The following is a 23,859-nucleotide window of genomic DNA, read 5'->3' on the forward strand; positions in this document are numbered from 1 at the left end:
TCTTTTATCGTTCAAAGAATAGGTACATGAACTAGGCTTCAAATTCTTGAACACATCGTTTATTTGCACGAGGTGTAACCAACTGTGATTAGTTACGTTGTACATTGTTCTTGTTGTGTGCCTTCACTGTCTGGTTTCTAGTTTGTTTGGACATTTCTCTTTCAGCTTTATTCTTTTTTATTCTGTCTCTTTTTTAGTTTGTATTTGCTTAAATTCACACACACAAAATTCAAATTGTGAACTTTTTAAAATGTTCAAATGTTTTTTTAATTCATGGAGATTTTCTTAATTTCACAAAAATTTCCAAATGTGTCAACTTTTTTCAAATTGTTAAACCTTTTTGTCAAATTTCTGCACTTCTTCAAATCGATGAGCATTTTCAATTTCGCCTACATTTTCAAAATTCAAGAACTTTATTTGTCAAATTGATGGACTTCTTTCAATTTCGTGAATATTTTAGTCAAATTAGAGATATGTTTTTCAAACTGATGTACTTTTTTCAACTCGTGAACTTTTCTTAATCCATGAACACTTTTTCCAATTTAAAAAACCAGTAACTGCCATTTTCAGTAAACAAAACATCCGCAGAAGATAAAACCGAGAAAACACAGTGAGTAAACTGGTTCTTAAATTCAGGGACTTTTCTCAAATTCAATTCTTTTCAAAATTCATGAAACTTTTTCAGTTTTGGGAACTTTTTCTTAAATTCATCAACTTTCTTCAAATTCATTTTTTAATTCATGTACTTTTGTCAAATTTGAGAAATTTTTCTTAAGTTTTTTAAATTTCTTCAAACTCGATTATTTTTCAAATTTCAGAACTTTTTAAAAAAAATTGAACTTTTTAAATTTTGTGATTTTTTCTTACATTCGTAAACTTTTTGTTAAATTCATTTCTTTCCAAATTCTTGTACTTTTTCATAAACTGGTGAACTTTTACCAAATTCACGAAAAAAATCTCAAAGCTGTGAACATTTTTCTTTAATTCATGTCCTTGTAGCAAATTTATTTTTTTCAAATTCGCGAACATTCTGTAAAACTATTGAACTCTTTTAAAATCATGAACCTTTTCAAATTTGGGATTTTTCCCCCAAATTAATGAACAAATTTTCACAGTAACTAATAATTTTAAAATTTGTAAAAAAGACCTGAAATTTTCAAAGATTTCTAAAATTCAGGAAGTTTTCAAGTTTGGAAACATTTTTAAATTTTTGTGAAACAATTTCAGTATCACGAACTTTTCCAAATTTGGGAACAATTTTCTAATTATGAACTTTTCAACTTTGCAAACTTTGTATTTCGAATTCATGATTTTTTTTTGCAAATTTGCCAACTTTGTGAAATTGTTAAACATGTTTCAAATTTACCTTTGTAAATCAAAATCTTTTTTCCAAATTAATGAACTTTTTAAATTAATAGAAAAACAGTAGCCGGTTTTATTAGACAACAGGTGTTTATTCACAGCACGGGCTTAAAATGCAAAGGAAAAAAAGGGTAGCAAGCATCCCGTCGTGGTGAACGGTTGGTCGCTCAATGTCTAGGAAGAGCGATGGAGGAAACAGTAGCGCTCGAGCGAGTTATGGGCCACAGGCCGTTAGGGGGCACGCGTGAGCGCCAGTTAGTCTTCGGGGCGCTTAATGCGCCAACGAGGAGCTCCCCTCGTGGAGCACGTATTGACTTTTTAGAGAAAAGGCCAAGGCCTGACTTTATAGATAAAGCCACCAGGCAGCGTCACGGATACCACAGGTTCACAGGAAATCATAACCACACGGAGGAGTTTAAGAGAAACCTAAGCAAGCATGATACAGGCAACTGCCATACACAACGCGCAGGCCGGGGAGGAGAAAGACCAAATGTCCGCAAACGACAGCACCAAATTATACGGCAGGGTTCGTCCCGGATATCTGAGAAGCCGAAGCCCGAATTTTGTTGATGAGCAGGTCCAGGGCGTCCCGATCAGGCTCCTTAGTCAATGATCTCCACTGCTGCAAGAATATACATGATTTGAATAGAACATCAGCAGGTTTAGATGGGAAGGTAAGCTCAATAGTAAATTTGTTTCTAATATTCCATAAGGCCCAGCATAAGGCTCCCAAGCCAGCCCAAAATACCCTCTTGGTGACCCCGACCAAAGTTTTAGCTAGAGTTCTAATATCAGAAAAAGAGGAGGGATTCCAAGAAACCCGAAGCCAAGATCTGATGCAAGACCAAACTAATTTGGCAAGTACACAGTTGAAAAAGATGTGGTCGGAATTTTCCAAGGCCCCACATAGGTTACAGAATTCAGAGCCCGGCCCATTGCGTTTTTTTATCTGATCAGCAGTAGGGAGGCGACCACGAAAGGCCTGCCAGAGAAAAATCTTAATTTTCGGAGGAACCCTTGATTTCCAGACACAAGAGAATCTAGCCGAGGGGGTACCACCAATGAGTCTAGAATACAATGACTTAACAGAAAATTTACCAGAGGCCGAAAGTGGCCAAAACACCGAGTCAGCCGACTCCGAGAGCACGGGGAAGAGGACAGAGAGGCTTTGCCAATCTTCCAACTCTTCAGGAGACAGAGCCCGACGGAAAGCCAAATCCCAATTATTAGCAGCCAGCTCCGCGATGGAGATCTGCGGATTGGGACAATAAGAAAACATAATCGGAAAGCTCACGGCAAGTGGGGCATCCCCAGACCACCAATCCAACCAAAAACGAACAGCAGACCCATTCCCCACTGAAAACTTGACAAGCTCCAAAAAAATCGGCCTAACTTTAACAAGAGCTTTTCAGAACTGAGAACCACGCCGCGCGGGAGCAAACATAGGATCGGAGTGGGGAAAATATTTGGCCTTAAGAATCGAAAACCACAGCGACCCGGCCCCCACAGTCATAATTTTCCACCACCACTTGATGAGCAAACACATGTTCATCACCCGAGTGTTAATAATGCCTAACCCCCCAAGGTTTTTAGGCCTACACATCAGTTGCCACTTAACCAGCCTATATTTTCTTTTGTTATCAGCTGAATTCCAGTAGAAGCCACCCCTATGTTTGTCGAAGCCAGAATGCACGCCATTCGTGAGAAGATAGAAGCCCATAAGAAACATAGGGAGAGAAGACAGGCAAGAATTGATTAAAGCCACTTTGCCTGCATTGGTATTATATCTACCCCTCCACGGGAGCACCCTGTTTCCTACTTTAGCAACCACCGGAGCGAAGTCCTTCGCATGAAGGATACCAGGAGAGATAGGAAGTCCTAAATACTTGAAAGGGAAAGAACCTAAAGCGCAATTAAGGAGCCTGGCAACCCGCAAGGCTTCCGCCCCGTCCATACCCGTCACCAGTACCTCACTCTTGGCGAAATTGATCTTCAGACCCGAAACAGCTTCGAAACACAGCAAGATGAATTTAAGATTGGCAATACAGGCATTATCCAACTCCACCAATATGATTGTATCATCAGCGTATTGCAGATGGGAGACACCTTCCGGCAGAAGATGGGAGATCACGGGGGTAATGTGCCCACAACGGGCCGCCTTGGAGAGCATGCAAGAGAAGGCGTCGGCCACAAAGTTAAAGAGAGCCGGGGAGGCTGGATCCCCTTGGCGAAGGCCCCTGCCATTCGCAAAGAAGTTACTAATAACGCCATTCACAGCAACAGCAGTATGGCCACCCGAGACCAACTGCATGATACGATGGACATAAGCACCGTCGAACCCTTTGGCAAGAAGGACCTGCTTGAGGAAAGGCCAACTGACCGAGTCATACGCTTTTTCAAAGTCTAACTTAAGAATAACCGCTTTAGCTTTCCGCGCGTGAAGGTCGTGAACAATCTCATGAAGGGAAAGAATGCCATCTAGAATGAATCGCCCTTTGATAAAAGCAGATTGAAAGGGGCTAATAACTCTATGCGCAACCGGGGACAGCCGATTCGCAAAGCCTTTGGAAGGGAATTTGGCAAAGTTGTTAATCAACGCTATAGGCCGAAATTGGGAAATAACATCAGCACCCTTGACCTTCGGAATCAGGGATATTACAGCGTAATTCAGACGAGAGATATCGACAGTCCCAAGACAGAAACCCTGAATAACGCTACACACCAACTGTTTCAACTGGGGCCAAAATCTCCGAAAGAAAGGAATGGAAAAGCCATCTGGCCCAGATGCTGCATTGGGGTTAGCAGAATTAACCACGTCCCAGATTTCCTGATCAGAGAGCGGGATCATCAAGGAGGCATTCTCCTCGGGGGAAATTTTAAGACCAGAACTCCAAAGGTGGGGGGAAATGGACAAGCCCGATTGAGGTTTAGCCCCTAACAAAGACGAGAAGAAATCCACTACATGAGCTAGAATCACCGACTGATCAGAGGAGCGTAGACCATTAATCATCAAACTGTTAATGTCACAGCGCCTACGCCTACCGTTCGCAATCGCAAAAAAAAATGCAATAGGAGCGTCCCCTTTGAGTGTCCAATTAAGAGAGCACGTATTGACTATTGAGTCCTATTCTGCATTGCGTTCGCACAGCAGCTCTGATGATGCAGATCTGAAGGCAGAGGCATGACACAAGAGCGGCGAGAGAGCAGGACGAGGCACAGGGTAGCTGCAGCAATGTAGCAGCCAATGGAAGACTAATTTAAGACTGAAATTTCCTGTAATTTTCACTTAATCCATATCCTTTGGATAAAATACTTGGAAGTGTGAGGATATGCTGAGTCAAACATGAGTGATGACGTTATATTGGTATAGACACAGATAAAGATACGGCGTATCCAAAGAATTTGCAAATATTACTCTGTAAAAATGAAGGTGGACGATTTCACCTTCACAAAAGGTTAAAAATGCATACTATCTTTTCGCCATGATGGGAATTGCTTAAGGAAGGCTCCGAGGCATATAAGGTTTCTTCGCTTTATGCTGGCACTGTTGATTTGTTCGTTTCCTGTGTTCTTATGGCTATGGAGGCGTGATGGATCCCAACTCTTACCGTTAGGAGGGCTCATGCTTCATTTTTAGGTGTTTTTTTTATCTGTTTAGGGTTTGAGTACTATTCAGAAAGGTAAGGCGACGACGACTTCCTGAAGATAGAATAAGATTCTTCCCACCTAGTCCCCGTCCCAGCGGTGTGTTTTGCATCCTCGGAGGGCGTGTGGAGGTGTGTCTTCGACGGATCCCGCGGGATTCGGTCGGTGTTAGTCTTTTGGTGGATTTGCATGGATCCGGTCCTCGTTTGTATTCATGTCTTCACAGGTTGGGTCCTTCCAATCTACACTTCTCTTTTATGAGCGGCGGTTGTTGTTCGCTGATCTTTCGGGGTCTTAACCCAATGACTTTTAGACTATCTACTAAAATAAAATTTGCTTGGTTCCGGTGATGGAGGGATGATGATAGCAGCGTGCCTTCGCTCGCTCTAGTGCTTGTAATCATCGTTAAAGTGGTCTGCGGATATGTATGTAATTTTTGTTATTTTTTAAACACAGTACATACTGAGGCACTCATATATACGCACGTACACCTTATTTTTATGAGCATCTTTTGTGTTCTTTGCACTGTCATAATGTATGATGGATAGATAGAAAGTTTTTTTTGAGGGGTATATAGATGGAAAGTTTTTTTTGAAAAAAAAACTGCTAAGCAAACAAGAATCATACACTGAGATGCCGAAGCAATGCTCCGCCCGAAATGGAGGATCAGAATTGTCGCGTCACACACAAAACATGCAAGCAAAACAAAACAAAAAACAGATGCAGTTACATTATGAGTCCAGAAAGCAACAAAACCATGCACACATTCTGTATGTCCCTGTTTCCAAGGAGATCCACATCGCACTGCATCTTTGGTGGGATCATGCATGGATGCCAGTCATGTAGGAATACAGAGTGGCCAAACTAGAACACAGTTTGAGAAATGTATATAAGCACCGCTTGCGCCAAATATTTTTCATGCCCATACTTGCATGCTCTCGTAGATCGGTAGATGACATGGCTCACCTGACGGCACTACTCCTCGCGTCCGTTCTCGTCTTCGTCTTGAGCGCGACACCCACGCTGAGCATTATCACTGGCGGAGGCGGTGCGACAGCGAGGCAGAGTACCAGCCTCAACCATGGAGCCGCTCGAACTTACGTAGTGCTCGTCGAGCCTCCGGCGCACGCGCACCACGCCGACGAAGCCGCGCCCCGGAGATGGCACAAGTCGTTCCTGCGGCCGGGGTCGCGCCCTGGCAGGACGGCCGGCGGCGACGCACCGACCATTCGCCACTCGTACACGGGCGTGTTTTCCGGCTTCGCCGCAAAGCTGACGGAGGACGAGCTCGCAGCGGTGTCCAGGAAGCGCGGGTTCGTGCGCGCCTTCCCGGAGCGGAGGGTGCCGCTGATGACGACGCGCACGCCGGGGTTCCTCGGCCTGGACGCCAAGCGAGGCGTCTGGAACGCCACAAACTACGGCGAGGGCGTCATCGTCGGGTTTCTCGACACCGGCATCGCCGCCTCGCACCCTTCGTTTGGAGACGAGGGCATGCCGCCGCCGCCTGCCAGGTGGAAGGGCAAGTGCCAGGCCCCCGTGCGTTGCAACAACAAGCTCGTCGGCCTGGTGTCGCTCATGGGCGGCAACGACACCACCGACGCCGTCGGGCACGGGACGCACACGGCAGGCACCGCGGCGGGCCACTTCGTGGACGGCGTCTCGGCGTTCGGCCTCGGCAGGGGCACCGCCGCCGGGATCGCGCCGGGCGCGCACCTGGCCATGTACAAGGTATGCGACGGCGAAGGATGCTTCGAGTCCGACATACTGGCCGGGATGGACGCGGCGGTGAAGGACGGCGTGGACGTGCTGTCGCTCTCCCTCGGCGGCCCCTCCATACCATTGGACAAGGACCTGATCGCGATCGGCGCGTTCGGGGTGATGTCCAAGGGCGTCCTCGTGGTGTGCGCCGGCGGTAACAGCGGCCCGACGCCCTCCACGCTGTCAAACGAGGCGCCGTGGATATTGACCGTGGGGGCCGGGTCGGTGGACCGGAGCTACCGAGCCACCGTGCGGCTCGGCGACGGGGAGGCGTTCGACGGCGAGTCGCTGACGCAGGACAAGCGCTTCAGCGCCAAGGCGTACCCGCTCTACTACCCTCAGGGCACCAGCTACTGCGATTACTTCGACGGCGTCAACATCACCGGCAAGGTGGTCGTGTGCGACACCGAGACGCCGTTGCCTCCGCTGAACTCGATCCAGGCGGTCCAGGCGGCAGGCGGCGCCGGAGTGGTGTTCATCAACGAAGCCGACTTCGGGTACACCATCGTGGTAGAGAAGTATTATAACCTCCCAATGTCACAGGTGACCGCGACCGACGGCGCCAAGATCATGGGCTACGCCAGGGTGGGCTCGACGGCGGCCGCCCACACCGCAACGATACTGTTCAACAGCTCGATTGTTCACGTGAAGCCGGCGCCCATCGTCGCGGCCTTCTCGTCCCGCGGGCCGAACGCGGCCAGCCCCGGCGTGCTCAAGCCCGACATCATGGCGCCGGGGCTCAACATCCTCGCCGCGTGGCCGTCGATGGTGCCTATCGGTGGCACGGAGTCGTACAGCTACAACGTTGCCTCCGGCACGTCCATGGCCGCGCCGCACGTCACCGGCATCGTGGCGCTCGTGAAGAAGGCGCACCCGGAGTGGTCGCCGTCGGCGGTCAAGTCGGCCATCATGACCACGTCCAGCACCGCCGACAACGCGGGGCACCCCATCATGGACGAAGAGCACCGGAAGGCGAGCTTCTACTCGATCGGCGCCGGCCACGTGGACGCGGCGAAGGTCGTGGACCCGGGCCTGGTCTACGACCTCGACGTCGGCGACTACAGCGCCTACATCTGCGGGCTGCTCGGTGAGCCGGCCATGAAGACTATTACGGGCAACAGCAGCTTGACGTGCGCGGCGGTGGGGTCCATACCAGAGGCGCAGCTGAACTACCCGGCGATACTGGTGCCACTCTCCGAGAAGCCGTTCAAGGCGAAGCGGACGGTGACAAACGTGGGGCCGGCGATGTCGACGTACACCGCTCACCTGGACGTGCCCGGGTGGCTCAAGGTGAAGGTGGAGCCAGAGGCGCTGGAGTTCACGTCGGCGATGGAGAAGAAGACATTCACGGTGACCGTGAGCAGCAGGGGAGGCGACGCCGACGCCGGGCAGCTGGCAGAGGGGAGCCTACGCTGGGTGTCTGAAGATCACGTGGTGCGGAGCCCGATCATCGCGGACGCCAGGGTTGTCCCGACATGATTCTGTCAGGCGTTCGTTGTACTCAGCCAGCCTGGTTAGCATAAGCACAAGTATCCATACAGTTCACAACATGGAGACATTATCGTTCTTCCCAACTAGCACTACTCCTTGAGGTCCCGATTGCAAACATGCAATCACACAAATAGGGCACTTATCAAAGGAGGTCACTGAGATAACCTTGTATCTTTACTGTATCAAATATCACTACTCAAAATCCTCAAGTTGCCAGCACAATCAAGCTTCTGTCTGAGAGATACTCCCTCCGTCCCAAAATAAGTGACTCAAGTTTGTACTAACTTTGTACTAAAACTAGTACAAAGTTGAGTCACTTATTTTAGAACGGAGGGAGTACATTGCAAACTGAGAGCACCACTTCTTTTGTCGAAATCGCGAGGAACACTTGTCACTTGCTGTGCCTCCATGGGTGCTCTGCTTGGGCAAGATTTGAACACCAAAACTCGGACTGGAAGGTCAATGATGTGTTACTGTTACAAAATGACCAGACAATGAGAAAATCAGCAACACATGTTGCACATTGAGATGGCATACGTAGTGCAGTTTAGATCGTTTCCCAACAAAAGATTTAATAAATACACGAAAGGGAAATCCAGGCACCGAGAGGACATGTCTGGTGCAGTCGTGCAAGTTAACAATGCACACAAGAAAATAAATTTCCAAATGATTTTTTGGAAGCTTCACAAGAGATATCCAGGAATCTGAAGATAATTACATTGCTGACGGGATAAGGTAAAAGTGGCATATACTCCCTCCGTTCCAACAACAAAGTTTTAGGCAATGGGGAGTGGAAGTCATAAAAAATCTATGGCCAAAGTCAATAAAATGGTTTCCTGGAAATAAAATGTAAAAAATGGACGGTTTAACAATAATTTTCTATTTTCTCAAAAAAAAACAATAATTTTCTAATAAGATGCTCAAACAAGCCAATCAGCTTTGATTGGAAATGGAAAAGCCACAGTATTAAGAACCTACTGTAATGAGTACTCAAACATTAATTTAATTATAAACAATGAAGGTTATCTGACAAATCAGCTGTTCTGAAGACACCCTAAAGGTGAGGAGACAACCTTTTTTGAAGAACTGAAACTTGGAGCAAATGCTAGGGCCAAATGTTGCCAAAAATCTCCGTGTTCATTTGTTTCTAAATACATCAGGCAGCTGAGCAGCTTTAGCCGAAGATATAGCAGGGTTAACTATGCTGCTGTGGCTGAGGGAGATGCCAGTTTACTGCTACAACACCTCCTATCACTCCGCCCTGCGCGCTACGCCGTTTGAGGTGGTCTATGGTCGACCACCCCCGCCTATACTACCGGTGGACCCGGAGACGGCTCGGACAGGTGACCTTATCCGCACCCGCGATGAGATGCTTGCTGAGGTCCGTCAGCGTCTCCTTCAGGCCCAGCAGCTGGCCAAGCATTACTACGACGATCATCATCGCGAGGCGGAGTTCGCGGTGGGTGACTGGGTGTGGCTGCGTCTTCTCCACCGCTCTACGCAGTCGCTTGACCCGCGCGCCAAGCGCAAGCTCGGGCCTCGCTACGCCGGGCCCTTCCCTATCTTGGAGCGCATTGGGAAGGTGGCCTATCGTCTTCAGCTTCCAGCCCGCGCTCGCATCCACGACGTCTTCCATGTGGGGCTGCTCAAGCCTTTTCGTGGTGAGCCACCAACGGCTCCTCCAGCGCTTCCGCCAACCGCCGATGGTCGCATTCTTCCAGAGCCGGCAAAGGTGTTGCAGGCACAGCTCCGTCGTGGCGTCTGGTTCGTCCTCGTTCAGTGGGCGGGCCTTCCGGAGGAGGAGGCTACTTGGGAGCAGCGTGAGGATTTTCGCCAACACTATCCAGACTTTCAGCTCGAGGACGAGCTGTTTGCGCAGGCGGGGAGAGATGTTATGACCGGTTTGGTCTATACTAGGAAGAGGCCCACCGGGCATTAGTATTAGGGGCTTGGCCCACAAGTTATCTTCGGCAAGTTATTTTAGGCAAGTTATCTTAGGCTAAAGTTATAAATACTAGTTGTAAGACAACGTTGAAATCAAGCAATAAAGATATTATCATCTTCTGTTGCCCGGCTCCCTGAGGAGCCGGAACCCTAGCCGCCGCCGCCTCTAAACCCTAGCCGCGACGGCGCCTGTCCACCGACGCGCCCGCTCAAGCCCTCGTCCCCCTCCTCCTTTCCCATACAATCTGCGCCGGAGGCCTGGTAGGAACCCTAATCCTACCAGACAGTTTTAAAATACGGTCACTAGATTCCAGGATCTCATCTGAGCCGAAGATATAGCAGAGTTAACTTCATTACTTTGATTATCTGTGACCCGAAAGTTTTTCTTTGTAGCATCTCTTGTGTTTAATCTTTCATTGAGAAGGAGCCATGCAAAACCCTTTAGCTTGGCAGAACATTTAGAGGACCAAATCCAGTTGAAACGAGCAGAAGCATACTGATGGAGTTCTTGGGCATACTGATGGAGTTCTTGTATGTGTCTCCCATGTTCACTTGGGTCATTGCTCCCCTGCACTGGATGTTCGCGAAAGCTCGTGCTGATGGAGTTCTGGCTCCCCTCAACCTCCTTCCGTCAAATCCGCGCCTGAGCCTTCACGCGGATGATGCAGCGCTGTTTATCACTCCCATGCCTGAAGATGTTCTTGTTACCAAGCAATTGTTGCTTCAGTTCGGCGCCATTTCAGGGCTAGTTGCCAACCTGGACAAGAGTGGGTTGTTCACAGTTCGTTGCGACAACATTGATCTCCCCCAACTGCTAAGGTCCTTTCCTGTCCCCGTCATGCAATTCCCATGCAAGTACCTTGGACTACCACTTTACTTCAGGAAGATCACGTGACCTGAAATACAACCGGTCCTAGATAAAATAGCTGCAAAACTGCAGAAGTGCAAAGGAAAGCTTCTCAACAGTGATGGACGACTGCGGTTGGTGAACTCAGTGTTGTCTGTTATACCAACTTACCTGATCACGGTCTTCAAGCTTGATTCTTGGGTCATTAAGCAAATTGACAAGCTGCGCAGGAACTTCCTCTGGTGGTCTAAGCCGGACGCAACTGTCGGTTTGGCCCTGGTTAACTCGAACGCCGTCTGTCGACCTAAAGACATGGGCAGGCTGGGCGTCATGGATATCAAACGTTTTGACAGGGCGCTCAGGCTTCGATGGAAATGGCTCGAATGGATGGCAGACAGAGACTGTGGCTAGGCTCTCATATTCCCTGTGACAAGGATGATCTTGCTCTGTTCCGCACCTCCACTTCCATCTCCATTGGCAATGGCACAAGGGTGTCCTTTTGGAATGACCGGTGGCTCAACAGCTGCTCCCTAAGGATTTGGCACCGGGCCTCTTCATTCTGTGCTCAAGGAAAAACGTCGTGGTGGTGACGCAATCAAATCCCAGAGATGGATGTCGGGCCTCCAGCGCATCACGTCTCCCTTGCAAACTAAGGCAATTCACTGCCCTTTGGTTGCAGCTGCAGCAAATCCATTTGCAGCCGGAGATCGACGACTCTATCTGCTGGAATTTTACCACCTCAAAGGTTTATTCGGCTAGCTCTGCCTACCGCTCTCAGTTCCTGGGCTCCTACTCAACATCCCGATTCGACAAGCTGTGGCGCTGCAAGGTTGAATGCAACTGCCGACTCTTCATGTGGCTCTGGCTGTGCGGAAGGATTCTTACGAATGAAAACCTCGCCATCAAGGGGATCCCGCACAGCGAATTTTACCACCTATGCAATCAAGAGGATGGGACTCCTTTTTCCATATGATCCTGAGATGCACCTTCTCGCGATCCATTTGGATGTTGGTTGCCAACTGGACTAACTGCCCTGTTCTCACCCACAACGCTGAGAACGCGACCACCTCTGAAGCTTGGTGGAACGACCTGACATGCACTTTGGATCCAGAGCTTATCACCACTGCCATATACACCTGCTGGAATATATGGAAGGAACGGAATCGCAGGGTATTCCAGACGCGCCACCTTCCTGAGCTAGAGGTTCTTCATCTGATCAAGCAAGATATTTCTCAACCGGCGCTTTCCATACATTGGATATCGGACACTGAAAATACCCCAGAACCAGAACCAGACTAAAGCTTTCTTTCCTTGTTTTTCTTTCCCCCTACTCTGTAACACCCTCGTGTTGTAACTTGTAAGGCATGGATGCTTATTGCTTTCTCCTACTTAATATATAGGGATGCAATGGTTCAGTTCCTAAAAAAAAGTATTGGGAGCTTTCATGGAGTAGCATTATTTCCCCAAGAGTAACTCCAAGTGTCATACTCAGCAGGATCATTTTGAGGATTCTAAAGGATGACTCTGAGGATCAGAAATTCATCAAAAGCTTGAAGAAAGAGGGAGGCGGAACATATCCAGAATATCGTCAAGACTCCCCCCAGAGGCAGGTGCGCCTGGCTTTATCTATAATTTCAATAACCCCTTCAGGCAACTTGAGGGAGCATATATAAAAAGAGGGAAGAGCGCTAAAGACAGCTTTTGTGACTGTGTGTTATGACGCATAGGGGCTTAGCCCAGTGGGTTATGGCCCAAGTATCTTAATTAGGAGCTTAGCCCAATTATCTTATCGTATTAGGATCGTTTGCTTAGGAGTCAAGTAAACCTCTCTATATAAGGAGAGGAGATGTATCAATCTAATCAAGCAAGAAGCAATCAATATTTGCTCGGCTTCCCTTAGGGAGCCGGGAGACCTAAACCCTAGCCGCCTCCTGCTTTCGCCGCCGCTGCTCCCGTCGCAAGGACGACGCCACGCCGCCGGCCGCCACACACCAGCCCTCGCCCTTCCCCCTCCTTCCCGTACAACCTACGCCCTAGATCCGGCAGGGCCCTAGCTCCTACCAATTTGGTATCCAGAGACTTGGGTCCGATCATGTCTTCGTCAACACCATCGCCGCCGCTGCCCGTCTCCACCTCCGCGCCGATGACCACTGCGCCGATGACGTCCGCCCCGATGACCACCGCTAGGGCCTCCATGCTATCGGGCCCGGTCACCACTGCGGGCTCCTCACCGCCGCCGGCACCCATCACGTCCGCGCCGCCGGCGACCGCCGTCTTCATGCCGGAACAGATGACCAGCACGCTGCGGGATCTCATGACGGCCGTCCAAGGGCTCCACCTCAACCAGTACCACCAGTATATGACTGGGCAGTACGCACCTCCGTCGGCTGCGCCGATCGCTGCCTACGGCCACCCCGCGCTGCCGTGGCCGTCCCAGGGCGCGCCTGCATACGGCGGGCAGCCGCTGCTGCCGTTCCAGGCCGGGCCCCCGGCGTTGCCATGGCCGACCCAGGGTGCGTCGGCCTGCACCGGGCTGCCGCTGTTGCCGTTCCAGGCGGGGCACCCCGGCGGGTCCACTCCAGCCGCGGCCCCTCTGTGGTATCTGCAGCCGCCGTCCCCCGCGGCCACCGACGCGACCGCCCACCCTCCGCCGCCGACGCTGCAACCATCGGCGCCACCCTTGCCCAACTCAGGGGCGCCCTCGCCGGCGGGACTACCAATCCATCAAGTCCGGTTTCCGCCCTCTCCGTCGCCACTACCAGCGTGGGCGGCGGGGCCGTCGCCATCGCCGGTCTACACTACGGCTCCGGAGCAGCCTACCCCGTTTACGCAGTTCGGCGGGCCGTCCGGCTCCGCGGGTCCCTACCCGGAGTCCCCCGACCAGGCGCCACCCGCCTCGCTGCTCCGCACCTTCGAGCCAGCTCGACACGGCGCTCCGACCCAGACACCGCCGCGGTTCGCCAAGATCGACTTCGCCACCTATGACGGCACGGAGGACCCCCTCAAGTGGCTCAGCCAGTGCGGCCAGTTCTTTCGCGGGCAGCGCACCCTCGCCTCGGAGCGCACCTGGCTCGCCTGTTACCACCTCCGCAACGCAGCACAGACCTGGTACTACGCCCTCGAGCAGGACGAGGGCGGCATGCCCCCTTGGGAGCGCTTCCGCAAGCTCTGCCTCCTTCGTTTTGGGCCCCCGATCCGCGGGAGCCGCCTTCCCTTCACCTCCACGGTTCAGGACTTCGCCGGCCGTTTCCAGGCCCTGGCATGCCACGCGTCGGGCGTGACGGCGCAGCAGCGGGCCGACCTCTTTGTCGGTGGACTTCCGGATCACATCCGCGTGGACGTGGAGCTTCGGGGACCCCAGGATATCCAGACGGCCATGTACTACGCCCGCGCGTTCGAGCGCCGCGCGGTGGCCGTCCAGTAGGAGTCACCGTCCCGGGCCACTGGGTCGCTACCCTGGCCAGATCCCGCTTAGGGTCGGTCCTGCTCAGGCTTCCGCGGCACCCCTCGCCGCGACCGCGGCGTGCCCGTTCCGCTGGCTCACCTCGGCCGAGCTACTCGAGCGTCGCCGCCAAGGGTTGTGCTTCAACTGCGACGAGCCCTACACGCCCGGCCACGCCTGCCCGCGACTCTTCTACTTGGAGGTTGCAGACTACATTCTGGAGGACGCCGTCGCCACCGACCTTGCCGCCCCAGCTGTCGCGAAGGTGCTTGACGCTGGTTGATCACCTCGAGGAGTTCAGCAAGCGCTTCCCCACTTTACAGCTCGAGGACGAGCTGTTTGTGCAGGCGGGGAGAAGTGTTATGACCGGCATAGGGGCTTAGCCCAGTGGGTTATGGCCCAAGTATCTTAATTAGGGGCTTAGCCAATTATTTTATCGTATTAGGATCGTTTGCTTAGGAGTCAAGTAAACCTCTCTATATAAGGAGAGGAGAAGTATCAATCTAATCAAGCACGAAGCAATCAATATTTGCTCGGCTTCCCTTAGGCAGCCGGGAGACCTAAACCCTAGCCGCCTCCTGCTTTCGCCGCCGCTGCTCCTGTCGCAAGGACGGCGCCACGCCGCCGGCCGCCGCGCACCAGCCCTCGCCCTTCCCCCTCCTTCCCATACAACCTACGCCCTAGATCCGGTAGGGCCCTAGTTCCTACCACTGTGATTCTCCCACCAAAAGACAAGGAGGGGCAAGAAGTTAAGAGCTGCTGCATCCTATGAATCAGATCAAAGTCCCTGATTCCAGGTTTGCTCAGACCAAGAGGAAGCCCGAGATAGGTGAAGGGGAAATTGGCAATGCGGCAACCATAGAGGCCAGCTAACTGCTGCATTTTTCCTCCAAAACATGGATGGGAAGAAGGCAAGTTTTCTGGAAATTAACTCAAAGACCAGTGGACTGTCCAAGGGATTCAAGGAGGCTTTTAAGACAGCAGTTAGTGGGAACATGTTTGCATGCTTAAAAGCATATCATCTGTGTATTGCCAAACAGGGAAGATGCTGTTAGTACCTGGAAGGGGGAGTTGAAGCAGGTTATGGTGACAAGCACAAGCCTTATTGATGATAGCTTGAAAATTTTCCTCCCCGGGGCACCATTAAGTAGGACAGAGGAGGTACCAGTGGAGAGGACGGATTTAATCCATCCAATCCACCTCGCATCAAAGCCCATATGCTCCATGACTCTGATGATCGTGTCGTGCTCGATAATATTGAATGCTTCTCCAAAGTCAAGCTTAAATTTCCTGCTTGGATTGATGGCATCGGTGAAGAAACAAACAAGCTGTTTGATCAGTATAATCCTTAAAGTATATATCTACGTGTCAACAGTAGTGAATTTGATTATCTTATCCCACTTAAGAACCCTACTATAGTAGAATGATCCATCAAAATCATGAAAGCCCCCGCCACAATTTCTGAAAAAATATGTGATAGATAGAAGCTAAAAAATGAGAATATCAATAGAATCTGGCAAGCATGAGCTAGTTAAAAAATGTTGAGAGAGATACAAACCATAAAAGCTGAATGAAGAAATGAAGGATAAGATATGCTAAAGAAGTTGTCAGTGTCTAAAAATCCCTCGGAGATAATAAAGAATCCAAAACAGATGGTATCTTACTGCAAGGTTTTTTGGTCATGTCTGCACAAGAGTATGGCATGCCCATCGTGGCACTAACTGGGTGTGTGCAAACGACTAGAAGAATCTAGGCACAAGCATTCATTTGGTGAATAGCATGTCATATTAAAAATGTGAAAACAGAGAACTGATGATGCTATTAACTTAAAACAAGGTATGTTAAGTTCCTTCAGCAAGTGTCACGTGTAAACAGAAGCATGTAAACGATACCTTTTTTTTCTATTTGATGCATCCTCCGAAAGCTGATGTGTCTCACTTCCATGGATTTAATCATTTCAACCATTTACAAAATTAATATCAACTCCAAGTTCCAACTGAGTCTCTCCAATGGAAGTATTCCACCAATGTATTTCTGAAATCTGCAGGTTGAACGACTACAAAATTCATAGGGTTATACTAAAACAAATTCCATATATAACTAAGAACTTGACTAGGAAATTAGACCTTGTTTGGATACCAATCAGTCTCTAGATAAAACAACTAACTCAAGGTGAAACTGCCCATGGTGGCGTGTAGACAGGACTGTGTGTAGAGTTGAAATAAAGTTCTCCTTTGGAAAACACCAGATAATGGTGTGTTTTAGATCAGAATGATTAGCTAATAAAACCGAGACTGACGAAAATTGTAGCAACATGGTATTAAGAAAAACTGAAATTGCAAGTGGAGACATCACATATGTTATGGCCGGTTTAGCTAGGCCCAGCGGGCAATCTTAGCCCACAAGTTATCTTAGGTTAATTCTTATCCAAGTTATCTTAGGTTAATTCTTATGCAAGTTATCTAGGTTATAAATATAGGCTGTAAGACTCTTTTTGGAATTAAGCAATAAGAATATTATTATCCCTATTGCCCGGCTCCCAGAGGAGCCGGAACCCTAGCCGCCTCTAACCCTAGCCGCCGCCGCCATCTCCCTCCGACGCGATAGCGCCCAGCCGCCGGCGCGCCCTATCATCGCCCGGTCCCACTCCATCCTTCCCCTACAGCCTCCGGAGCAGATCCGGTAGGACCCCTGGTTCTACCAATTTGGTATCCAGAGACTCGGGTTCGATCATGTCGTCATCAACACCCACGCTGCCGCTGCCCATCATCACCACCGCCCTGATGACCACTGCCGGGTCCCCAACGCCGCCGGCCCCGATCACCTCCGCGTCGCCGGCCCCCGTCACTTCCGCGCCGCCGACAACCTCCGTCTTCACGCCGGAGGAGATGACCAGCACCCTGCGGGACCTCGTGACGGCCGTCCAGGGCATCTCCCTGTACTTGGCCGGCCCGCACACCACCCCGCCGGCTACGCCCCCCGCCTACAGCCACCCGGCGACGCACTGGCCGATCCAGAACGCGTCGGGCCCGAGCGGGACGCTCCTGCTGCCGTTCCAGGCGGGCTACACCGGCGGGCCCCGCCACTGCTGCACCTGCCCTGGTACTCGGTACCCGCGGCGATCGCCGGGGCCCATCCGTCGCTCCAGCCGCCGCCCACCCCAACGCCGTCCTGGCCGCAGTGGCCCGCGCCGGTTCTCGCGGCGCCACCCGCGCCTCCCGCGCCCGGCCCACCGCCGCAGTGGCCCGCGCCGGCCCCAGCCGCGCCAACCGCACCGGTCCAGCTCCCACCGCCGCCGCCCAGCTCCAGACTGGGCCAGTCCACACCGGGAGGACTTCCGATCCAGCAGGTCCGGTTTCCGCCGTCACCGTCCCCGATCCCGGCCTGGCTAACCGGGACGTCGCCACCGCCAGTTTACACAAAGGCCGGGGACCCACCGGTACCCACGCTGCAGTCTGGGGCCTCGTTCGGCTCCGCGAGGGCCTATGACGGCCTTCCCACCGTTGACCGGGCACCGTCATCATCACTGCTCCGCACCGCCGAGCCGGTCGGCCATGGCGCGCCGACCCAGACGCCGCCACGGTTCGCCAAGATCGATTTCGCCACTTATGACGGCATGGAGGACCCGCTTAACTGGCTCAACCAGTGTGCGCAGTTTTTCCGTGGCCAGCGCACGCTCGCGTTGGAGCGCACTTGGCTGGCATCCTACCACCTCCGCGGTGCAGCCCAGACCTGGTACTACGCCCTCGAGCAGGACGAGGGCAGCATGCCTCCTTGGGAGCGCTTCTGCGAGCTCTGCCTCCTTCGCTTTGGACCTCCGGTTCGCGGGAGCCGCCTGGCGGAGCTCGGCCGCCTTCCCTTCACCTCCACGGTGCAGGACTTCGCCGACCGTTTCCAGGCCCTGGCATGCCATGCGTCGGGCATGACGGCGCAACAGCGGGCCGACCTCTTTGTCGGCGGACTTCCAGATCACATCCGCGTGGACGTGGAGCTTCAGGGACCCCAGGATCTCCAGTCGGCCATGTACTACGCCCGCGCGTTCGAGCACCGCGCGGTGGCCATCCAGCAGGAATCACCGTCCCGGACCGCTGGGTCGCTACCCGGGCCGGATTGCGCGCAAGGTCGGCCTGCGCAGGCTTCTGCGGCACCCCTCACCACGACCGCAGCGCGCCCGTTCCGCCGGCTCACCTCAGCCGAGTTACTCGAGCGTCGCCGTCAAGGGTTGTGCTTCAACTGCGACGAGCCGTACACGCCCGGCCATGCCTGCCCGCGACTCTTCTACCTGGAGGTTGCAGACTACATTCCGGAGGACGCCGACGCCGCCGACCTGGCCGCCCCAGCTGTCGAGAAGGTGTTTGACGCTGGTTGATCGCCTCGAGGAGTTCCGCAAGCACTTCCCCACCTTATAGCTCGAGGACGAGCTGTTTGTGCAGGCGGGGAGAAGTGTTATGGCCGGTTTAGCTAGGCCCACCGGGCAATCTTAGCCCACAAGTTATCTTAAGTTAATTCTTATGCAAGTTATCTTAGGTTAATTCTTATGCAAGTTATCTAGGTTATAAATATAGGTTGTAAGACTCTTTTTGGAATTAAGCAATAAGAATATTATTATCCCTATTGCCCGGCTCCCAGAGGAGCCGGAAACCTAGCCGCCTCTAACCCTAGCCGCCGCCGCCATCTCCCTCCGACGCGACGGCGCCCAGCCGCCGGCGCGCCCGATCATCGCCCCGTCCCACTCCATCCTTCCCCTACAACCTCCGGAGCAGATCCGGTAGGACCCCTGGTTCTACCAACATAGCATAGGAGTGAACTTTTCTTAGGCTCTGCATATAATGCACAGGTCCGCATGTTGGATTCTGTTTCTTACTTTTCATATAATAATTTTACATTACCTCGTGAAAACAATATCCACCGTAAGGTAGGGGGACATGCATGCTCATTCACCTTCTACACCAAGTTGTTGAACAGACAGTAAGTCAAGGCAGGCAAAATCACCAGTAATCCCCACAAGAACATTTCCCATCCTTGAAGTGATGAAACCTGTTGGTGTCTCTAACAGATATCTCCCTCCCCTCAAAACATGATATGAACTTCATTGCTTCGTGGCAATCACCACAAATCCGGAGGTTCTTTATCACCCGGAGGGGTGTTCCTGGGCTCGTGCTTATGAGGCCCAATGCAACAGCCAGCTTTTCACTGTGCACAGCAAGGATATCATCCTTTTCTTGTTCTTCCACATCATGTAGGACAAAATCTGTGCTCGGTGCAAAGCCCAGCCTGCTCATCTCAATGGTAAGCTGCTTTAGTTTCTCCGTTATCGCAGTCATCATGGGGTGTGAATTGTCACCAGCAAACAACATGTGCACCTTGTTCTTGATCTCTATCCAACTGCAACCCTTTTCTTTCTTCAATCCCATATTCTTCATCTGATCCCTCACTCTACTTACCCCGTCCCACATTTTTTTAGACGCATAAATGTTGGAAAGCAGGACATAGTTGCCGGTATTTTCTGGCTCTAGTTCAAATAGCTTTTCTGCTGCGACTTCGGCCAGGAACACATTTCCATAAACCCTGCAGGAGCCCAGCAAGGACCCCCAAATACAACCATTTGGCTCAAATGGCATCTCATTTATGAGATCGTATGCCTCATCAAGCTTGCCAGCCCGTCCTAACAGAGTAACCATACATGCATAATGCTCCATCCTCGGGGAAATGCCATGACTATGCTGCATTTCACTGAAGTAGCGACGCCCCTCCTCTGTCAGGCCAGCTTGGCCACAGGCACCAATGACACAGGTGAATGTGACTAGGTCGGGCTTCTGTTTGCACTTCTGCATCAAACAGAACAACTGCACAGCATTTGCGGCCTCCCCATGCATTGCATAGCCACCAATCATCGCATTCCACGAAACCGTATTTTTAGACGGGATTGCATCGAAGATCGTCCTCGCATCCCTGACCTTGCCACACTTTGCATACATGTCCACCAACGCACTGCCAACGTAAACGTCATGAAGAAATCCCTTCCTAAGAGAAAAACAGTGTGCTGACCGGCCATGCATAAGAGCAGCAACATTGGCAAATGCTGGCAATACGCAGGGTATCGTGACTGAATTTGGCTCGATCCCTTTTGACTGCATCTTCCTGAAAAGATCCACCGCTTCCAAATCTTTCCCATTCTGCACACAGCAGGCAACAATCGAGGTCCAGGACACAACATTCAACTTGACTCCTCGGCTAACAAACTCGCTGAACAGCAACAATGCCTGAGAGACCTGGGCGTTCCGAGAGAGCCCAGCGACGAGAGCGTTGCAGGTAGCAACATCCATGTGGCTGGACTCATGGAACACGTGAGAAATCTCATCAGCACGCCCACACTTGCCGTACATGTCGATGAGCGCAGTGACCACATGTTGATCTAGCCTGCACCCTGCCTTCACCACATATCCATGCAGCTGCTCGCCAACCGAGACCTCTTTCACATCCCCGACCGCAGAGAGTGCACACGAGACACCGGTGGCGTCCGGCAAGAACCCTTCCCCGTGCATCCTCACAAGTGCCTTGACAGCGTCGAGGGCGCTGCCGCTCCGGTTCAGCCCGGAAACCAGTCCATTCCAGGTGATCACATTCGGCTCCACGCCGGCGCTCCGCATCCGCTCCAGAAGGCCCCACGCGGCCTTGGCATCGCCTCGTGCAGAGTAACCGGCGATGAGTGCGCTCCAGCCGACGACACTCTTGTCCGGCATTCTTTCGAACACGCCGCGGGCGTCGCTGGTGGCTCCGAGGCGGAGGTAGGTGTGGAGGAGCGAGGAGGCGACGAAGGGATCCTCCGCAAGGCCGGAGACCGCGGCGGCCGCGTGGAGCGCGCGGGCGAGGGGCTGCGCGGGGCATGACTTGAGCGCGGACGGCAGGAGGTGCGCGTCCGGCGGGAAGGAGACGTGGCGGAGGAAGTGCAGAAGGGTGTTGGAGTGTTGGCACATTGGCTTGGACGCGCACCTCCTGCCGTCTGTTTTTGAGGAGTTTACGCGGGGCATGACTTCTGTTTTTGAGGAGTGTTGGCACATTGGCTTGGGTGCCAGCTGATTGATCGACTCGACAAGTTTTGAAGATGGGGCATCAGACTACTGATGTTTGGCTCCCCGTCAGACCACTCCTTGTCCGTTCGATCCAAAGCATGGTAGACCTCCGATGTAATGTACAATGGTGCTATTTTAGTAGTGCGAAGGTGGAGGAGAGAGAACTCATAAAAAAAGGCTTGTTTTATTTTATTTAAGATAAGATAAAAGATGATCTCTTAACATAATTTGTCTCACCATATTTTAAGGAATTGCTAATTATTGAAGATAAGGCTAAGATGTAACTCATTGTAGACATACTTTTTTGTCATCTCTAAAATACATGCAAGACTTAAGATAAGACTATTCTATCAACCATTGTACATGCCCTTAGTCAGGCCCGTAAGTTTAGCTAATTTGTTTCGTTAATTGAGTGCTTCGTCATAACTGTCCTCGCATCACACTTCCGGCTTTTTACGTGAGTAATATGTGGGCTTGAGGTAACGTGGGCCTGGTAGTTAGTGTTGAAAACGAGTGTTTTGGCAATGCTTCACGATGTATTGATCGGTGCATAGCACACATATATATGGAGTACAAGATGAGCCACAACATCAACTATACAATGACTAGGAGGTGGGCCGGCCTATACAATATACATGCACAAACCATATATTCAACACCCCCCGCAGTCGAAGCGTCGCCAGAGATGCAAAGATTGGACGTAAACTCCTAAAAAACAGAAGTAGGCAGTCCTTTTGTCATGACATCGGCGAACTGTTGCACCGTCGGGACGTGGAGAATCCGGATGCGCCCAAGAGCCACCTGCTCACGAACAAAGTGTATGTCGAGCTCAATATGCTTCGTTCGTCGATGGTGGACCGGGTTGGCGGAAAGGTACACGGCGGAGACGTTGTCGCAGTAGACGAGCGTGGCCTTGTGGACATCACAAAGCAACTCCTGGAGCAGCTGACGAAGCCAAGAGCATTCGGCAACGGCGTTAGCCACTGCCCGATACTTTTCCTCGGCACTCGAGCAGGAGACGGTGGGCTGTCGCTTGGAGGACCAAGAGATCAGAGACGGGCCAAGGTAGACACAGTACCCCGAAGTAGAGCGCTGTGTATCCGGGCAGCCAGCCCAGTCTGCATCAGAGTAGGCGACGAGGTCGGTGGAGGCGGAGGCCGTGAGTGTAAGTCCCATGGACGGGGTGCCGCGTATGTAACGGAGGATACGCTTCACCAAGGTCCAGTGAGAGTCACGCGGAGCATGCATGTGAAGACAGACCTGCTGAACAACATACTGCAAGTCAGGGCGCGTCAGGGTCAGGTACTGCAAAGCACCCACAATGGAGCGAGAGAAGGACACATCGGATGCAGGAGAACCCTCCAGAGCGGAAACCTTGGCCTTGGTGTCGACAGGCGTGGGAGCGGGCTTGCAGTTAAGCATGCCGGCTCGATCGAGAAGCTCATGGGCGTAGCGCTGCTGATGCAGGAAGAACCCATCTGGCCGTCGAACCACCTCAATGCCAAGGAAGTAGTGCAAGGGCCCCAAGTCCTTCATGGCAAACTCATAGCAAAGACGAGCAGTGAGCCGCTGGAGGAGCGCGACAGTGGATGCCGTCAAGATGATGTCATCGACCTAGAGCAACAAGTAGGCCGTGTCAGCTCCGTGATGGTACACGAAGAGGGACGCATCAGAGCGAGTCGATGTAAATCCGAGCGTCTACAGGAATGCAGCGATGCGCTGGTACCAGGCCCGAGGCGCCTGCTTCAACCCGTATAGGGAACGGGAGAGCAAGCACACATGATCTGGATGCGTGGCGTTGACGAAGCCGGTGGGCTGCTCACAGAACACCTGCTCAGCGAGGTGACCGTGCAAGAAGGCGTTGGAGACATCCAACTGATGCACAAGCCAAGCTCGGGAGACAGCTAGCTGAAGCATGGTGCGGATCATGCCCAGTTTAACAAACGGGGCAAAAGTGTCGGTAAAGTCCACGCCCACACATTGTGGAAAGCCCCGAGCCACCCAACGAGCTTTGTAGCGCTCGAGAGTGCCATCCGAACAAGTCTTGTGCCGAAAGACCCACTTTCCCGTGATGATGTTGACACGAGGCGGCCGAGGAACAAGCTGCCAGGTGCGGTTCCGTTGGAGCGCGTCGAACTCTTCCTGCATCGCAGCGAGCCAATGAGGATCCCGAAGGGCGGCTCGAGCTGCCGATGGGAGAGGAGACGGCTCAGAGACGGAAGCAGCGAGAAGGTACTCATCGCTAGTGTATCGCGTACTCGGGTGGAAAGTGCCAGCCCGAGAGCGAGTCATCGGGC

The 23,859-nt window shown here is 52.0% G+C and overlaps 2 protein-coding genes across 2 annotated transcripts; one reads left to right on the forward strand and one right to left on the reverse strand.

Annotated features, from left to right (window-relative positions):
• The first annotated feature begins 5,872 nt into the window (after positions 1 to 5,872).
• On the forward strand, positions 5,873 to 8,478 carry LOC123053839 (subtilisin-like protease). The gene has a single exon (XM_044477418.1). The coding sequence runs from the start codon at positions 5,926 to 5,928 to the stop codon at positions 8,242 to 8,244; it is 2,319 nt and encodes a 772-aa protein (XP_044333353.1). The 5' UTR covers positions 5,873 to 5,925; the 3' UTR covers positions 8,245 to 8,478.
• LOC123053846 (pentatricopeptide repeat-containing protein At1g20230) lies at positions 8,469 to 21,572 on the reverse strand. Its single transcript, XM_044477426.1, has 4 exons — positions 19,379 to 21,572; positions 16,382 to 16,530; positions 15,548 to 15,779; positions 8,469 to 8,729 (listed from the first exon to the last, which is right to left on the reverse strand). Exon 1 carries the CDS (start codon positions 21,548 to 21,550, stop codon positions 19,478 to 19,480), a length of 2,073 nt encoding a protein of 690 aa, XP_044333361.1. The 5' UTR covers positions 21,551 to 21,572; the 3' UTR covers positions 8,469 to 8,729; positions 15,548 to 15,779; positions 16,382 to 16,530; positions 19,379 to 19,477.
• Positions 21,573 to 23,859: the final 2,287 nt, after the last annotated feature.

This window comes from Triticum aestivum, chromosome 1A, assembly GCF_018294505.1.
Source record: "Triticum aestivum cultivar Chinese Spring chromosome 1A, IWGSC CS RefSeq v2.1, whole genome shotgun sequence".
Classification (NCBI taxonomy): Eukaryota; Viridiplantae; Streptophyta; class Magnoliopsida; order Poales; family Poaceae; genus Triticum; species Triticum aestivum.